Source organism: Aethalodelphis obliquidens, unplaced genomic scaffold (genome assembly GCF_003676395.1).
Source record: "Aethalodelphis obliquidens isolate GAN/ISIS:26980383/991018 unplaced genomic scaffold, ASM367639v1 scaffold10, whole genome shotgun sequence".
Classification (NCBI taxonomy): Eukaryota; Metazoa; Chordata; class Mammalia; order Artiodactyla; family Delphinidae; genus Aethalodelphis; species Aethalodelphis obliquidens.
In genome coordinates this window covers 20,445,401-20,465,169 of record NW_020837954.1, presented here as the reverse complement: position 1 = coordinate 20,465,169, position 19,769 = coordinate 20,445,401, and the positions used below count along the sequence as shown (strand labels likewise).

Here is a 19,769-nt window from a genome sequence, read left to right as displayed (position 1 = left end):
CTCCTTAATTCCAATTACATGTATCTTAGGCTACTGCTTACATTCCCACAGCTCCTGGATGCTCCATTCTGTTTTTTCACTTTCTTTATATTTCTGATTGGGTAATTTTATTGACCTAGCTTTAAGTTTGTTGGTTCTTTCCATGGCTGCATTGAGTCTACTGATGGGCCTATTGCAGACATTCTTCATCTCTTTTACCATGTTTTCCATTTCTAGCATTTCCACTTTATTGTTCTTTATATATTCCATTTCTTGGATGATATTCCCTTTCTATTCATGCATGTTTGTTTGACTTTTCCACTAGTGCCTTTAACATGTTAATCATGGTTATTCTAAATTCCCTGTCTGATAGTTCCAATGTCTGGGTCATATCTGAGTCTGGTTCTTGAGAATGTGTTTTTTTCTTCCTTCTATGTATTTTGTAACTTTTGGTTGAAAGCCAAACATCTTGTGTAGGAGAGTAGTGATTGAGGTAAATATGAGCTCTACCAAAGTACAGAAATAGCTTTGGACCCATGACAAAACATCACAAAGTCCTTTCAAACTGAGCTGAGGTCTGGGCTCGTTTGCCAGGTGATTTTTCTAAATATTCTAACTTTTCTTTGTAAACCTGTGCCTCAGAGTTTTTCTCCCCATACTCTTGTCTCTCTCTCAGCAGTAGATTGCTTTTATTTCTCACTTACTGCTTGCTAGCCTGGTTGGAGGGAGTGCTAGGAGTGTGGGGACAGGCAGGGGGAGGGGGGTTTCTATTGTCCTGGTTCAGCCTGTCTTGGGCAGGAATTGTGTCCCTGGATCTCAGAGGTAGGAACTTCTCAATGATCCTCCCCCTCTCCCTGCCCCCAGTGGTTAGAGATCTCTAATGCTCTGGGCCCAAGATGTTTTCCTGCCCCTTTCTCAGATGTAGAGCATTTCTCTCTTATTCCTTTCCTCCATCTGCAAAGGGTCTTCACCTAAGCCCTGGAGGCTGTAGGGTTTGCTGTTCTTCCCCCAGTAGTTTAATGCTTTTTGTTCCATAGGGGAAATAGGGGAGAAGAAACTAGATGGGGTTTGGTGCCTTTTCCACAGTAGCTTCTGGTCACTTCCCCAAGGCCTGCACTGGGAAGGAGGTTTTCTCTGATTCTCAATCTTTCTTGTGACCATCTGATGACTCTGTGGAAAAGAGCCCACGAGTGGTTGTGAATTACCCTTCTCTCTGCAACTCCCAGGGGTTCTAAACGCTCATGCTATCCCGTTGCCTTTTGCAATTCATTAATGTTTTAGCTGAATTCTTGCCAGATTATACAGTGCCCAGTGACTGTCCCAAATCAGCAAGTCTCTCCTTGGAGGCACTTGTCTCCTTAGATATCAGGCTAATTGGCTGTCCTGCAACCTCAGATCCAAATAAACTTATGATTTTGTAGATTATCTGGTTTTTTGGCTGCTGTTACAAGGATGGGAGCAATGCTCTTTCCAGCTTTCTGTATTCTAAGCTAAAGAGGAAGTCCTAATCACTCAGAATAATCTTTAAAATATATTTAATATTCAATTTTTTAAGAAAAGGAATAAATGTCATGAAGGAAGAAATGAACACTAAAGAACCAAAAGAAAATATTGGAAATATTTCGTTATCTTGGAGTACAAAATGGCTTTTTAAACATGACACTGATGTCAGAAACTATAAAGAAAAAAATTGGAACTGTATAAAAAAGTTAAATTTTCCTGTGGCAAAACCCACTATTAAACAAAACAAAGGCAAATGACAAACAAGGAATACTGTCTGCAATACACATGACAAAATAAGTATTAACATTTTTAGTATCTAACAGTTTTTGACAGGATATTTAGTCTATTTTCTGTCTTCTCAAATTTATCTCAAATTCCTTCCCCTCCTAATCTGAAGAAGAATCATACTATATGTATAGTATTAGATAGTAGAGGAAAAGTTAAAACACATTTCTGTTAAAACTCTATCCTTTTTCACAGTCCTCAAAATATTACTAGCCTATATCTATTTTTTTTAGTTACAGCATGGCAAAGTAGAAATGTAGAGAGTGCTTACTGGTTTTGAAAGTACTGTGCAAGTATTACCTACCCTGACCCTTGGGATTACTATCTTTCTAATACAGCTGAGAATACCGAGGCTCAGGGAAATTAAGTACTTGGCTCTTCTCCAATCTATTTATAAGACTTAATCTAGTCAATTTTATCTAATTATGCCTTCCAGAAATAACTTTGTGCAAAAAAGGCCTGGAGATAATTTACAACTAGAAATGCCAATTTGAGGGCCATTGTGCGGACACTGGAGCATGTTGCTAAGGTGGAATGGGCTGAAACACCTGAAATAAAAGAGAAATCTAAGTCTAGGTCTAGGGATTCCTATTACTATGACTTTAACCCCTATTTTAGCAAAACTACTGCAACTATGAACTCTTAAAAACTGAAAATGATTTTAGGGATTACTTCATCAATAGTAACCATTCTGGAAGGAAAGAAATTCAAAGGAAGGAAATCAGCTGGTACCCCTAAACTCCTCACCCCAATAAGTAGATGAGAGTTACATACCAGAAGCCTTCAGAGGGGGAAAGAAAAAATCTGGAGAAACCAGTTCTGAGCTTTAATTTCTGTTAATTTTACCTTGTAGGAAGCCCATTTCCTATATCCTTTTTATAAAATTAGCAGGTTTCCTTACAGAAAACTATTAACACATTTTAAAAATAAGCATACTACAAATCAGCTATAAAATTTAGTGTGCTGGTTTCTTGTCTGAAGAATTTTATCACTTGAATTTTTCTTTGACCTAGTTATTTAACACAAAAGAAAGAAAAACAAACCAAAGAAAACGTTTTGGTAATCATACGAAGGCTTTTTTTCTCTAATCTGATTCATACCTTCAACTGAATTGGAAATTTTCTACAGTCTTTCTGTGAATCAACAGTAGTGAATGATGATGAGGTAGGTTCAATTTTAGTACGGCTCTGAGGTTTGAAGTCTGAGACATCGGAAACTGTAACCTTTAAATTAAGCGGTGTCTGTTGTCTCTGGTTTGGCAACTGATTAACAACTGGATTAGAGTGGTCCCTGGACTGCAATGAAGACCCAGAAGGCACTAAATTCAAACAGTGGTTTTGTTGTTCACTCTTGGTAACTGCACTTGGATTAATCACAGTGCTGGATTCCTGTTTATCATTTACATCGTTTTCCTCCTCACTTGAATCATCTGGTAAAATAATTCTGCATAATTTTTTTTTTGAAGATGCACAGTTTCGTCTCATCTTCTTTTGTTTTAGCTTTACTGCACGTCGGGTTTTATATTTTTTACTCCTACTTGCAAAGCAATCTTCAGTTATTAGGTTAAAATCAACACAGACTTCTTCACTTGATTGGCTTTTGCAAGACTCCTCTTCATCAACACAAAAACTGTCTTCTAAATAGGTTTCATCTTGCTCAGGAATCTACAATACAAATACAAAATAAGAATATTATAAATTTCATAAAATCAGCATGTTTTAACATATTCTTTTAAGTTCATGGTATCTTTCTGAATATTTATTTCACTTACTTTATTAAGTCAGTCACTTGCTCACTAACATATATTGAGCATATTCTTTTTTTCTTCCAGTTTTATTGAGATATAATTGACATACAACACTGTATAAGTCTAAGGTGTACAGCATAATGATTTGACTTATTACATCATGAAATAAGTTTAGTGAACATCCATCATCTCATACAGATACAAAATTAAAGAAATAGAAAAAAAAAGTTTTTCTTTGTGGTGAGAGCTCTTAGGATTTACTCTCTTGACAATTTTCATATTTAACCTACAGCAGTGTTAATTATGTTTATCATGTTGTACATCACATCCCGAGTACTTATTTATCTTATAACTGGAAGTTTGTACATTTTGACTACCATCATCCAATTCTCCTTCCCCCTACACCACTCCCCTACCTCTGGTAACCATAAATTTGGTCTCTTTTTGTATGAGTTAGTTTGTTTGTTTTTGAAGTATAATTAACCTACAATACAATGTTAGTTCCTGTTACATAACATACATTTCAAAATGATCACCAGGATAAGTCTAATTACAATGTGTACAAAGATATTACATAATTATTGACTATATTCCCCACACTGTACATTTTATACCTATGACATTTATTTTGCAATTGGAAGTTTGTACCTCTTAATCTCCCTCACCTATTTCTCTCCTCCCCCAACTCCCCACTGGCAACCACCTGTTTGTTCTCTGTGTCTATGATTGTTTCTTTTTTATGTTGGTTCATTTGTTTTTCAGATTCCACATATAAGTGAAATCATACAGTATTTGTCTTTCTCTGTCTGACTTCTTTCACTTAGTGTAATGTCCTCTAGGTCCATCCATGTTGTCACAAATGGCAAAATTTCATTCTTTTCTATGGCTGAGTAATATTCCATTTTATATATATATACCACATCTTCTTTCTGATTATATTCTTTATGGAAGAAAATGAGGAGTTTGGGAATAAAAAAAGAATGATTTACCCTCTAGAAATTTACAGTCTAGTGCAAGTAGCCAGAAAAATAAACAGTAATTTATAAACAATGTGATAAATGCTACATAATAAACACAATGAAAGTACAGAGATAAGAATGACCATATTTCCAAGGTGAATATGGCAATTTATAAACAAATAAGGCTAATATGAAATTGTTATCCATAAATGAAAAATAATCTATGGTTTTTAGGATATACCATTTTTATGAAAAACTTAATTTTCAAGAGAAATATGACAACATAGAAGAATTAAAATTTTAACTAGTAGATGATAAAGTTCTATTCACTTCCTTTAAGTATTCTCCTAATTGGAAAACAACTTAAGAGTATATTCTAGGGCTTCCCTGGTGGCGCGGTGGTTGAGAATCCGCCTGCCAATGCAGGGGACATGGGTTCGAGCCCTGGTCCAGGAAGATCCCACATGCCGCAGAGCAACTAAGCCCATGTGCCACAACTACTGAGCCCACAAGCCACAACTCCTGAGGCCCATGCGCCTAGAGCCCGTGCTCCACAACAAGAGAAGCCACCACAATGAGAAGCCAGCGCACCGCAACAAAGAGTAGCCCCCGCTCGCCACAACTAGAGAAAGCCCACATGCAGCAATGAAGACCCAATGCAGCCAAAAAATAAATTTAAAAAAAATTTTAAAAAGTATATTCTAATTAGCTCAAGTTAACAAAAGGATAATTTGATCAAATTAGGACTAAAAGGGATTTTGAGAATTCATTTAGCCCACCTTCCTTACTCAGGGTAGAAATTATTGCAAATAGTTCTGATGGTCCAATTTTAGAAACAAAATGAAAGCTTCATTAACAGGGATATATTTCAACACCACCACCAGGAAATTCTCCACTATATTTCTATAGTTCATACCTGTGAGAAAATGTTTATGTTGTTATGTTTCTTATGGACCATTTTGTACCGATTGTTCATCAGTGGACTTCGCACAGATTTCATGTAAATAGCTCTCATTTCAGAATCTGTGTAGAGATAAAAAAAAATTTCAAATAGCAAAATTATTTAAATGAAAACTAACAAAGTGTTTAACTTTGACCTATCCCAAATTCACATGATTCAAAACTTGTGGAACTATTTTACACAAAAGATATTTAATATATATTGAAACATGTCTAAAAATAATTATTCAAAAATGCAAAGTTAGGAGTTTTGCCTTTGACAGACCATCTAGTTGGGTGATCATGGACAATTTATTTAAGCTCTCTGCCTTAGCTATCTCTCTTCTCTGATAACGAAGATTAGGAGAGTGCCTTTCATGAGAAATAAATGTACACAAAGACCTTAGAACTGTATCTGATTTATAGAAAGCATTCTATAAAACTAAAACATAAAAAATCCAGGCAAAAAAAACCTATACTTAAAAACATCAAAAGCCACAACCAATAGTAAGTATGTTTCATAATTTTCAGTCAAGCAAAAACTAGGAAACACAGGTTTTAATTTATGCCTATCTTTTTTTTTTAAGGTTGTAATCAGAAATCAACTTTAATTTTTGTCTCTCATTTCCCCTTACATTTGGAGTGATTAAATTAATTAACAGGTTATTTTGAGGGATAACATTGCTAATTTAATGACTATCATTCTTGGGACAAGATGTATAAGCTTTTCTTTGAATAATATTTCCCTTATCTCCATTCCATAGCTAGCTTCAACTATTAGATATTCTCCTGACTTAACTACCCACTTCTTACTCATGATAAATCCCTACAAAATTTAGTGAGATCTTTATTTCCAGTTTACTGTTTAAAAGGACTCAATCAAGGAGCTTTCAGAGATATTTTTTCGTTTGTTTTATAGATTTTTTTTTTTGGTATAATGCATATACAATAAAATTCATCCTCTTTAGGGTATAGTTCTGAGTCTTGACAAATGCATAGTTATGGCAACCACTATTCTATTTGCTGTTGCTATAGTTTTACCTTTTCCAGAATGTCATATAAGTCAAAGTATATAGTATGTAACCTTTTGAATATGGCTTTTTCCACAAAGCATAATTCATGTGAGATTCATAGGCCTATCATTTTTTAAAGTTATATAGCAAAGAGTACCTAAGAAATGAGGCTTAAAAAAAAAAAAGGTAATGTGGATTTTGAGATTTTCTTAAAAAAAAACAACTTTGAAATCCTACGTTTCAAACATACTGTTTCTAAATGGAGTTTCAGATATCCCTACTCTCCATCCCAACTGCTCCACCTTCAACCTTCCCAATTGCAGCAACTAAAGTCCTTCCTGCTGCTCAAGCCCACTGACTCCCTCTTTTTCTCTCTAATCCATCAGAAAATCCCATCAGCTGTACATAGCCAGAATCCAATCTTTCTCACCCTCACACTGCCCCCACCTTGGTAGAAGCCACTAACATTCCTTGATTAGATTACTGCGATGGCCTCCTAAATGGTCTCTTTTTCCACCTTTGCTCCCAAATAGACTGTTCTCAACACAGAAGCTAGAGCTATACTACTTAATATGAGCTGGCTGCTCATTCATTACTCTCTGATCTCACTTGCAACTACTTCCCTTCTCACTCATTCAATTCCAGTCACAATGCTATTCCCTTGAACAAGCCAGGCACACTCCTGCTTCAGGGCCTTCACATTGGTTGTCATCTTTGCAAACATTCTCCCACCAGATTATACAATACTACAGACCTGCAAAAGAAACCTTATTCTGCAAATCATATCAGTATCGGCGACATGGTACCGATAATTTTGTATTTAAAGCCTTTTTTCTTTAAAGTCACGGACCTTGGGAAACTTTGCTGTTTCAAATCATATCAGGCACTGCAGGAGCAGAATAATGGCAAGATTTGTGAAGGATAAGAATACAGAAGAGCCCACCACAATCTTTCCCATTTCTATTAAAGCCAATCTGAATCATCTGCTCTTAATATATTGTATAGAAGACCTGCTCAAGCATTGTTTGGGGAGACTGTTTTCTAAAAGTAGATCTCCCTTACCTTAGCAAATTTAATAAATTTAGCTTTGTGTCTCAGCTGGTTTTATATTTAGCTTTGTGTCACACTGCTGGATTCCTCATCTCCTTCTAGTCTTTGATTAAATGTCACCTTCTCAATGTGGGCTACCCCTAATTACCTTACTTAAATTCGCAGCTTATCTGTTAATACCCCTAACTTCTGCCACTCCAAATCTTCATCTTACTCAACTCTTTTTGTTTTTCTGTAAAGTTTTCATCTTACACTAAATAATTTAGTTATTATGTATATTGCTTGTCTTCTTCCATTCAAATGTAAGCTTCATAAGGGAAGGGGGTTTTGTCCATTTCGCTCACAGATGCAGCTTTCTCAAGAACCTTACATAGTACTGGGCACATAGTAGGCACTAAATACTTGTTTAAATGAACATCTGACATTGAGCCAACTAGGTCATTCTGGAGAGACATAAGCAAATTAGCAGAAGCCTATAAACAATCAACTCTCACATAAAGCAAATATTAACAGAATTTGAATGAAAATGACCAAGTATTTTACACACGACAAATTTAATTCCCTTTAAAGTCAAAGTTCTTTGGAAACTGACTAGAATATTTAAGTATAACCACATTAAAGGCATTGAAAATCAAAAGAAAAAGAAGCATCATTATATCACTTACCATTTATAGCCTGTGACAGTTGAGTCTCATCATTTAAAAAGTCAAGTAATGAGGAATCCTGTTCATTTTCTGACTCATCATTTTCATCTGATGAAACACATTCTGCATCTTCTTGGGAAAGTTCTGCTTCATCATCTAAAAACTTCCTAGCTACAAGCTAAGATAAATGAGAAAAAAGGAAGATGCCTTTAAGAAAATCATTTTATTTCTTCAAATAATTGGAAACAGTTCTGGAAAATGGATTTCTTGCCAGTGCTTTTAAGATCAAAAATAATAAAAACAGAAAACTGCAAGAAGAAATAATAAAGTAGTATACCTATTTAAAATTTCTTCTTTTAATTCTGTTATGAATAAAATAAAGTACAAGTCAGCATGTCAGCTTGCTGAATGTTTCTTAATAAGCATAAAGTCTCCTGAGTCTTTCAGCTAATTAATTTTTTCCAGGAAAAATACAGTACCACAGAAAGACTGATCAGACAAAAAGGTGCTGAGAATTCTTTTCCAAGAATGTGAATATTGGATAGAGATAAGAAAAACAATATAATTATTACAAAAGCAAATATTCTAAAACTCAGATTTGTCTCTATATTTTCTTCAATTTGAATATTAAATCCTCAATACACTGAAGTTTCTTCATTTAGTCATTCAAAATAACACAACACTGCAAGATAATTTCAAAACACAAAGAGAAACTAAAATACCACACCTTAAGATTTTAATTCCAATACAAAAAGTAAAATTCGTGTCAAAATATTTTTTAATTTTGGGATTTTTTACTATAAGAAATTATAGAGAAAAATCTACTTCTGTGTAAAATCTACTGTTCTTTACTAATTAAAAAAATATATAGTATATTTATATAAAAATAAGAAATGGAAAAAAGTTTACCTTTAGGTGACTCAGTCTCTTTTGGACTTTGATGCCTCTTTTATTATGATCCTTGAAGTCTGCTGACTGTGGATCTCGTTTGCTAAAATTCTCACTCTCATCGCTAGATGATAAATCTAACTAAAATTCAATAAAATTCTTACATGAGAAAATATAATTGGAGTGTTGTATCTTAATGTGTTTCTCAAGGGTTATTGCTTCTGTTTTCATTTTTCCTTTTTAAATAGTTGACCTAACATTTTCTTGTTAGAAAAATAAAATGCTCTTACAACTCAGAGCCATGTTATAAATACACAATACTTAAGAATTTAAAAGTTAGGTAATTCTAAGTACTAAAATAATAAATTAGGTAATATAAGTAATACTAGTATAGTATTCATTTAATTTTGTATGAAATTGAATGTATCCGATGAAAACTTGTGTTTTTAGTTTAACTCTTTCCTTTAGAAGACCCTGAAGGGCTTCACAAAAAAAAAATTAAGTCTGTAAATACAGCTATCAAAATTAGTCCAAACATACATGAGTCCTTTCAAACTAAGAAACCAATATAACAACAAATGTTGACTATGAAACCTACTATAATATCTCTTACAGAATAATATAAAACCAATCAAAAGAATCAAAAGAAATTTATCAAAATAATTTCAATTAACAGGAATAATTTTAGGTTAAAGTAGATTGAGCATCAGCATTATCAATATTTTAATTCACTTCTAGTAAGTCAATCAGACATTCTAGTTCAAGTAGCAAGTTAAAGCAATTTTTCTAATGAAGTTTTATATGTGTATACAAAGTTAATATGGACTGACTGCATTTTCAATTAATTTTGCACAAATTATACTAGTTTGTATTAGAGAATTAAAACACACAAGATTTCCTAATCTCAAAATTTAGCTATCAGCTATAAACTGATGACAAATGAATACTATTAGCCTTAAGACCTGCCCCCCGACCCAGATTTCACATTCTCATAGTTGTCAATGCCTGCCAGACACTGTCACTTTACTATCCCACATGAACTTCAAACATGTTCAACACTGAACTTACCACTCTTTCTTGTTTTCTCTAAAGATGTGACACATCTGCAACTAGCCCAAGCCAAAACCAGAGAGTCATCGTGGACTCCTTCTTTTCCTTCTTTCAAGCCCATTCAGTAAGCAAATGAAAGAATAAGGCCTTCCAAAAACTCACCCAGATTTTTCTCCAATTTTACTTCCTGGTACTTTTTGTCTTTACAATCCAACCACAAGAGATGCTGTCTCCCCACTTTGTGTCCTTCTTTAAGCCGTTGGGGAATGCCTTCCTTTCTCCCTTCTCTTCCCTAACTGCCACAGATGCTTTAAGATTTAAGTAAGCTGTTATCTTCAAGAAGCTTGCCAGAACTCCCAAGGTCTAGGTTAAGGGTTTATCTTTTCTTATCACTTAACTTAAAAAATTATATGGAAATTATCCACTTACTATCTATCCTTCCTACTAGATTGCAGACTTAACAATACGAGGAAATAATCTTTACAGTATACCCAACATCTTACACAGTAGATACAAAGTAGGTATTTAATCTGAATTGCTGGAGTGTACTGACAAAAATAGGAATAGTTTTTTGAAGGAGTTTAAAATTAAAATAGAAATTCCAGTCACATAGTATTTACTATCTATTTTTCTGTTAAACATATACCCATAAGATCAAACATACCTATGGTCATCTATACAGATATTTCTCTTGTAATATTTATTTCAAAAGGAATTACTATACATTATTTGTTATTTACTTACTCTGTTTGGAGGAACCCTGCGCTTTTTGACAGCATGAAGTGGAGAATCAACTTCGCTATTTTTCTGATTCTAGATAAAGTAGATAAATAAAGTAAAAAGTTAAAAAAAAATAGTTTTAAGGGGAACAAAAGGACTTCCCTGGCAGTCCCGTGGTTAAGACTCCATGCTTCCAAGGCCGAGGGTGTGGGTTCGATACCTGGTTGGGGAACTAAGATCCCACATGCCATGCGGCATGGCCAAAAAAAAAAATAAGAGGAACAAAAAACTTTATGTGATCATGTTATTGTGATTATTGAATGACTCACCTCAGGGGACTCCAAAACATTTCCTTTTGTCTTTTTACTTTTTCTTCGGAAAATCTCATCATCTTCACTTTCACTGCTTGTTAACTGTTCATCTAGAACTTATTTAAAAATAATGAATCTGGTCAACAGATTTTAGTTTATCCAACCACAACCATCTATTTTATTTATGGGTCCAATAAGAATTGTTTCTGGCAATCTCAACATTTATTCACTCTCAAACAAGATAGTTTTTTAGAAATTTGGCCCAAAAATCAGCATGGGAAAAAACAGAAAAATAAAAACAATGCCAGTGAAGAAATTAAGACATGATAACTCTTGGTAATAAACATATATTTAACTCAGGTTCAGTTTTACAAATTAACTGAAAAAAGTCCAGAAGAGTGCAAAATACAATTTTATTAGTTTTATTCATTCTAGAATTCATCTCTAAAATCTACTATAGTCTTTCTGCCCTTTGTGTCTTATTCTCTTTCTAGTTGAAGGCTACAAAACAATATATGAAAAGATTTTTTTAATGTATGTATGTACATATGTGTACATATACATATGTGTTGTAAGTGTAAAATAAAAATTGGTAGTCACCCAAATGTTGTAATTGGAACAAGACATTCGTGGGTAGAAAGAATGTGAAAAAACAAAACATTCATATGAAATCAAATCCTTCAAGTTTTCAGATACTTAAAGTTCTATTTCTGTACTTGCATAAAATTTTGACAGAAGACACCTTTTATGTGTTTTTATGAAACCTTCTATAAAAGCCCTGTGGTTGTTTTAAGATATGTTCATAAATCCTCTGATATGCCTGCTTTTCAAGAGTTGGATCATAATTCTTCTACCCTTGAGGGTGGGCCACACTTGGTCACTTGCTTCTAACAGAAGAATATAATGGAAGTGAAGGTGTGTTACTTCAAAGTCTAGGTCATAAGAGGTCTCATCCTTGCTCTCTTTCTGGCCTCATTCACTCTGGAGGAAGCCAAATGCTATATAATAAGAATAGAGGAAGTAACCCAATGGAGAGGCAAACATGGCAAGAAACTGAGGCCTCTTAACCAATGGCAATGTGATCCTCCAAGCTTATTCAAGCCTTCAGATAACTGTAGCCCTGGCCAACGACTTGACTGCAACCTCGTAAAATATCCGTAGTCAGAACTCTGAGCTAAAGAGTCCAAAGAAATGGTGAAATAATATATGCTGTCCAAAGGAACAGTGAAATAATATATGTTGTTTTAAGTCATTAAGTTGTGGAGGAAATCTGTCATGCAGCAAGAGATAAATAACACAGATTTTGGTACCTGGAAATAGGGAATTACCATACCAAAACCCAAAACTTTGGACATAAATTTAGAACTAGAGAGTGGGCAGAAGCTGAAAGGATTTTTGAGGAAAGTTTTAGTGAAAGCTTGAAGAGCCTCAAAGGAATTGTTTGTAGGAAGATTAATGGCCATTTAGGAGGCCATGGGTAAGGGCTTAGAAAGAAGTAAGAAAAACCTTATTAGAAATTATAGGAAAGAGGATCCTTAATGTAGTGCCAGAAAGTTTAGCAACATTGTGGTAACACAGAAAGTAGAAAATGTACCTAATGGGACTTCCCTGGTAGTCCAGTGGTTAAGACTTCGCCTTCCAATGCAGGGGGTTCGGGTTCGATCCCTGGTCTGGGAGCTAAGATCCCACATGCCTCGTGGCCAAAAAAAAAACCCCAAATGAAAATATACCTAATGAATGAGGTGATCTAAGTAAGGAGATTTCCAGACAAAATATTTAAGGTATTACCTATGCTTCTTCCTGTTTAAGTAAAATGTGAAAGGAGAGAGAGGAACTAAAGAAAGTACTGTTAAACAGGAAACAGTTGAGACTTGCTGCTTTTGAAGATTAACAGCTTCTCCAGCTGGCAAACAATATTAAATTAAGAAATGTTCCAGGCAAAGATCTAATCTAGAAGACTGCTAAGAAGCTATTGTGCAAATGGTGCTGAAGGTGTAACTGCAAATGCTTTAAGACCTCAGAAAGATCAAAGGTGGTACCTTAGAGTACCATTCAGTCAGATAAAACGCCCTCCAAACATTTTAAAGATGTCTCTTACTTTTCCTCTCAAACAACAGGCCTTCTAAGAAGATTAAGGAACTATCTCTAGACATCTTTGGCTTTGGAGAAGCCAAAGGTAGAGAAGGACTTACCTCCAAAAGATTTGTGGGCACAGCTAGTGTCTAATGGAATGAACCTCAAATAAGATTCACAAGAGATCCACAAAGATTTATGAGAATTATAAGCGAAGAAACACAGCCAGCTACAACTAAAAGGGGCAGAGACAGTACAAAATGAAAAGAGGCCTTTGGATCCCCAAATTTTCACTAAAAGGAAGCAGGCTGAGAAAACTCCACAGGTGCTACCTGTTACAAAATTGAACGGAGCTTCCAGAGTACAAAGCCAAGAACCATGGAGAATTATTAGCAGGCTTTGAGTACTAATCAAGAAACTTCCAATCTCAGCTCTGCTAGATTTTAGAATTGCTATGGACCAGAGATTCCTGTGTGCCTCCCATCACCCTCCCCCACTTTCAAATAAGCCATCTTGGAAGCAGATTCTACATGCCCAGTCAAGTCTTCAGATGAGTGCAACCCCAAGTGAAATCTTGACTATAACCCTAAGAGAAAGCCAGAACCACCCAGTTAAGCAACTCTCAAATTCCTAAACTACAGAAACTGTGAGATGTTATTTTAAGCCACTAATTTAAGGGGAGTAATTTTTTACACAGCAATAAAAAACAAATACAAACTCACAGAGTAAATTTCTCCTCACACTCTATACTAGTAAAACATCTACCCAGACAGATAAACTTGAATAAATCCTTTTTGTAGATGATCACTATATAATTCCACTCATTTTCCTTTTTTCATTATCTTCTATGGAAGCCATAGTTAAATGCAGGGCTCAGCTACAATAAGCAAGTCATTCCAGGAGGCTTCCCTTTTAACTGCTTTAGTGGTGTTTTAATCAACTATTACTGTATACATATATAACAAGGCAAATTATCCTAAGTCTTCTATTTCAGTTAAGTGGAATAATAAATACTAAGTAAATATTCCCTAATAAATTGTTCCTTAATGTATATGTATTCAGAATTATATTGTCCATGGTTAGTAGTTAAGTACAATGCTAGAAAAAAAGTTTTAATGCAAATATGACACAAAGAAAAATTATCTCACCCATTAACACAGACTTAATATAAAGGTGTTAAAGCAAATATTAAAGGATCACAGGCAACATACTTAGTAAAAATACACGTCAGAGTACCTCCAGAACTATGCAGAATAGTCAGTTTTGTTTTTTGTTTTTTGGGTTTTTTTTTGCGGTACGCGGGCCTCTCACTGCCGCGGCCTCTCCCTTTGCGGAGCACAGGCTCCGGACGCGCAGGCTCAGTGGCCACGGCTCACGGGCCCAGCCGCTGCTTGGCACGTGGGATCTTCCTGGACCGGGGCACGAACCTGCGTCCCCTGCACCGGCAGGCGGACTCTCAACCACTGCACCACCAGGGAAGCCCCGAATAGTCAGTTTTTAAAAATCAACTGTATTTCCAGAACTTATTTTAAATAAGTTTTTATCTTAAATAAAACATTCATTAATCATGCCCTTGATGCTAATGAGAACAGATAAGAAAAAGATTTACAAAGGAAATTCTCATTTTACCCTACAACTATTCTTTTTCCTCAGCCATAAAGAATAAAATTCATAAATAGCCTGCTATAATAATCTATACACAAACTAGAGTTGGGTTCTATAACAGGATCTAAAGGATACTTAAATCATTTTAATACTAAACATCTATTTTCTGGGTTTTCTGTAGAATTAAATCACAGAAATCCAAAGATTCCTATAGATCTGCTATGGTCTTATCTCAATCTTCCAAATACAGTCTTATTTCTAAATTTTGCTATATAAATCCTCTACTTTATACTATCCCACCAAAATCTTACATTTTCCTGCTTTCCCTTTGTTTTCACCATTTTATAACATCCAAATTCCCTCCTGATTATTTTCAGCATATCCAAATCATGAATATTCCTGAGGAGCCAAAATGGAAACCTTCCTTTGAAGTCAACATTTCCAATCTAATCCAGTTCAAAATGTTTTCATCTTCTGAACCTCCTAGATGTCTGCCATCTTATTATTCACTTGGTAGTTATTTCCATGTTTTACTGGTATCTGAATGTATATGTCACACATTTGTTTGTGTTTTACAATAAAGGGCTAGAGCCAAATCTTACACTTCTACATTTCACAGTGCCTAGCATAATACCTTTCCTATGGCATACATGCCATAAGTATATGCAGATAAAATAAATACTGGATCAGTAAGCATCAACTTAAGAAATATATAGTACATCGATTACCTAATTCAATACACCATATACTGAGAAACTACATTTGAAAAATTATAGAATATGATCCAAAGTAATCATTCTAGAAAGATTTGTATTTTATAAAGATGGAATCTTACCTTTAGCAGAATGGCAGGATTGATGCAGATTGATTTGTTCCCTGCTGTTAGCCTTTTCTATAGAAAGTCCCAAATCATCGAAAGTTGAATTCAATGTTTCTTTGAAACTTTGTAGATTTATTTTTCCCTTATTGGAATCTGACTTCCTAGCCATTTCTATTCTCTTCTTAGAAAATAAGTTCGCCGTGTTTGATTGAGAAAGTGGTGTACTCATAACTTTCTCTCTTACTGGCAATGAAAATTGAGAATAACCAGGAGACATAAATTCTTTATTTTTTGTTGCATTCATTGGAAAACATGCAAAAGTTGGACTCCGCTTATCTTCACTTGATGGGTTAGTAATGGTTTCACTCGTAGAACTATCAACATGGTCTCTTGATATTACTGCTTGATTTGAAACATAATTCGCATCATTTATCTCCTTAATGTCTAAACACCCTCCAGATAGATCATCTAAAATTTTATTCTTATTTGTATCTGATGCATGTTCTAGTATTTCATCATCAGTATCTGGACTACAAAATCCTAAATCAAAGGTAACAGAAAATAAATCCTTAGAGCAGTCAAAACCATATTCATCATTCTTCAGTTTTTCCTCATGTACACCTCTCAAATCTTCATGAGATTTCCAACTATTCGTATCACCGATAATTTGATCTTGGGGTTCAGAATTATTGCCTAACAAAAGTTCATCAGAAATTAAGAACTGAGAGCCCAGTGCCATTTCACTTAGAGCAGTTTTGTCTGACACACATAAAGATTTGCATTTACTGTTCAAGGGAGGAAGGTTCACATCATTACACTCTGTATTAACATCCTCAAATAATAGCAAACTCTCATCCTGATCAGTATGCAATATTGGGGGGCCACTGTTATCAACATCATGATTCTTTTCTTCAACAAAATACTTTGGAGGGCCAGTGTTTATTTGAATATGATGGTTGGATACTAAATGTTCATTTTTAATATCTTTATGTACTTTATTATAGTAACAGAAGCTTGGTTCAGCAGAAATCTTATCATTAATTGTACCATAAAGACAACTTTTTTCAGAAGGATGAGTAATAAATTTAAGTGAACTCAATTCTAAATTCTGTTGAGAATTTATAGTTGAATGTGACATCAAACAAGTGGATTTGTCATTTTGTAAACACTCTGTGTAGGGTACAAAAAGCAAGTTCTCAAGTGCAGAACCCTTAGAAATTTCATATTCCAAATTTGAGAGTGCACTAAGAGGCGGAGGAGAATGAGATAAAAATCTCTCTACATTAGCTAGCACCTCTTTTGTTAATGAATGACAATTATAAAATTTGTCATCTGTTCTAGCTATATAAAGCTCATCCTCAAATGGAAAAAATAAGCTAGATGAAAGAGATTTCTCATCACTGAAACTGTTATAACCAGAATCTAAAAATTTTCCAGTAAATGAACTAGTAGATTTATTTGTAAACTGACAATCTGCTAATAATCCACATGATCGATTACCTACATTTTCACTGATAGCACATGTGGCAGCAACTTCATCTGTATCTGATACTCTTTTATCATTTAGTAGGTCTACCTGAAAAATATTTTTAGCAGTAGAACTGCCATCAGTATCTAAAGGCCCCATAACAATCTCCTTATGTTCTTTTTTAGGTTGATCTTTTTTCAGTTCTTTGGAAGCTTTTTTTTTTAGAGAAGCAATTTCAGTTGGTTTGATACGAATTTGTTTAAAAATTTCAGCACATTCTTCATCAGATTCCGTTATTGAGAGTGATTTGCCTTGATTTATATTCTTTGTAAATGAAGATTTCTTGTTACTAGTAAAGATGCCATTGGCAAAAGGATTATATTCATTCCTGGGAGCACTAGATGTTGAGCTAACATCTTCCGTTTGTAAATAAGATTTAATTTCCAATTCATAGCTGCATTCTCCCTATAAAGAAGGAAAATGAAAAATTCATAGGAAAACAGAAAAAAAAAATTCTAAAGATGAGTTTTACTCTGCTAAAATATTTTCTAAACAATATTACATTATTCAAATGATCTTTTATACCTTAAAAACTTATTCCAAGTCAAACAAAATAGAAATGACACTACTGCAAAATTATCATAAATTATCTTTTATCAGTTAATATTTTTGTATTCCCAGTACCCAGTACATGAGAGACCCATGATAACTATTTGGAGAAAGTACAAATTAATACATAGAATATGATTATAAACACTTTTTTCACTTCTGACATTTAATTGAACAATTATTCTAATTTTCTAAAAGTAGATATTTAAGAAATTAATATATATAAATGAAAAACACACATATGTATGTTAAATTTACTCTCTTGATGAAGGTAAACTAAGAACAGCTTTTGAAACATCTGAAATAATGGTACCTGTATGTCTTCTAGGCTGTAAGCTAGAATATACTGTTTTTAACAAATTTCCTAAGAACACTTCTAGTGAATTTCCAAGTCTTACTTATCTCTAAATCTAAAACTACAGTCCCCACCATCCCTGACTCATCCTTCCCTCTTGCCCATGAATGCCACTTTAGTCAGGATTCTTCTACTCTTCAGGGACTTAAGCAATTAAGTATTGCTTATTGTATTTGAATAATAAATACAGTAAATATTAATGTGAAAATGTCTGTCTCCCTGCTAGGATATATGCTCCCTATAGAAAGTTTTATCTGACTTCTTCACCAATGTAGCCACAGGGCCTAGAACAAACCATGCCATGTAGAAGGCACTAAATAAATGTGTTACTTTGATGCATAGGCTTTGCTGGGGTCCAAAAATAATTACTTTATTTACATGTATTCATGAACAACAGCTAATAAAAATAGCAGCTACAATCTATTGAGTAATTACTATGTGCCAGTTTCTATTCTAATTGCTTTATGTGTATTAAGCCACTTAATCCTCACAACAATCTTATGAAGAAAGTATTATCATTATCCCCATTTTACAGATAAAACTGAGGCACAAAGAGGTTAAGTAACTTACAGATGCACAATTAGTAAGAGGTAAAGTTGGGCTTCTAACCCAGGCATTTTGGATTTCACACTCATAATACGTTCATCATTCTGACTCTCTCAAGGAAGAATAATCAGGAAACTGCTCAAGAAATCACTAAATCTCTAAACTACCACCAGGATAAAAGAGACATACCAAATAACCTATATGATAGAGAACATTTATGCAGATCCCAATCTAACAATAATCCTAAATTAGCTTTACAAACAGTTTATATAAATCATTAAATGGGAATTCCCTGGAGGTCTATTGGTTAGGGCTCAATGCTTTCACTGCTGGGGCCCAGGTTCAATCCCTGGTCAGGGAATTAAGATCCTGCAAGCCATGCAGCATGGCCCAAAAAAAATTTTAAATAAAAGAAAATTTTTTTAAATCATTAAATATATTAAAATTTTACTCTGGTCTATCAATATTCACAGATGACATTCTTCTAACTAGGTCTACTTCTCCTAAGACAGAAAACTAGCTCCTCACTGAGATCACAAGAAGCTATATAGAAAAACAAAAATAGTCTAGCTATGAATATTTATAATAAATACTTGTTTCTTATAATAAAGACTTCAAATTAAGAAGAATAAAGATTAAGTATTCTAGTTTCACTGGCATACCAGCAAGAGAAAGTTACAGTAGAACCCTACCTCTTCATGTCTCATTCCTTCTATCATTTGCATAATGTTTACGAAATGGTGACATCGATCTGAATGGTCAACTTGATATGTAGGTAAAGGATGATCCTGCCACAGTCTCCATTCAGAGAGAGAGAGTTGATGAATTCCAGTGGTTGGTTCTTGAGTCTTGATTAATGATAAATTTAACATAATAAAAACACACATACTCAGATTTCACACACTGATTAAAAAAATACTTAATATACAGATAGCCTACCATAAATAATTTTAATTCATTTAGGTATTTTCAACTAAAATCTCAGGAGAAAAAAGAAAATACTTTTATAAAGTACAAAGATGTCCTTTTAAACACATTTTTAAAATAACTGTTACATGTATTGCTTTTAAAATTAGAAAGAAAACAATAAATGTCATTAAAAATGAAATACACAAATAAATAAATGTTATATGAGTTACTAGTTCGCCATATTCCTGTTTATATAGTCCCATGTTAAGAGCAAATATTTAAGAAAATGTGTGGCT

At 34.1% G+C, this 19,769-nt stretch overlaps 1 protein-coding gene across 5 annotated transcripts in view; it reads right to left on the bottom strand.

The window, feature by feature from the left end:
- Positions 1–19,769, bottom strand: part of FANCM (FA complementation group M) — a 56,090-nt gene that overhangs the window by 6,288 nt on the left and 30,033 nt on the right. For 4 of the 5 annotated variants that reach the window (XM_027111145.1, XM_027111149.1, XM_027111146.1 and 1 more), the window contains 8 exons: positions 19,257–19,412; positions 15,602–17,519; positions 11,107–11,204; positions 10,802–10,870; positions 9,029–9,148; positions 8,141–8,297; positions 5,390–5,496; positions 2,868–3,431 (listed from right to left, as the gene is read on the bottom strand). In XM_027111145.1, coding sequence (XP_026966946.1) covers positions 2,868–3,431; positions 5,390–5,496; positions 8,141–8,297; positions 9,029–9,148; positions 10,802–10,870; positions 11,107–11,204; positions 15,602–17,519; positions 19,257–19,412 — 3,189 coding nt within the window. The remainder of the gene's footprint in view (positions 1–2,867; positions 3,432–5,389; positions 5,497–8,140; positions 8,298–9,028; positions 9,149–10,801; positions 10,871–11,106; positions 11,205–15,601; positions 17,520–19,256; positions 19,413–19,769) is intronic. The other variant, XM_027111148.1, reaches the window with a different exon arrangement.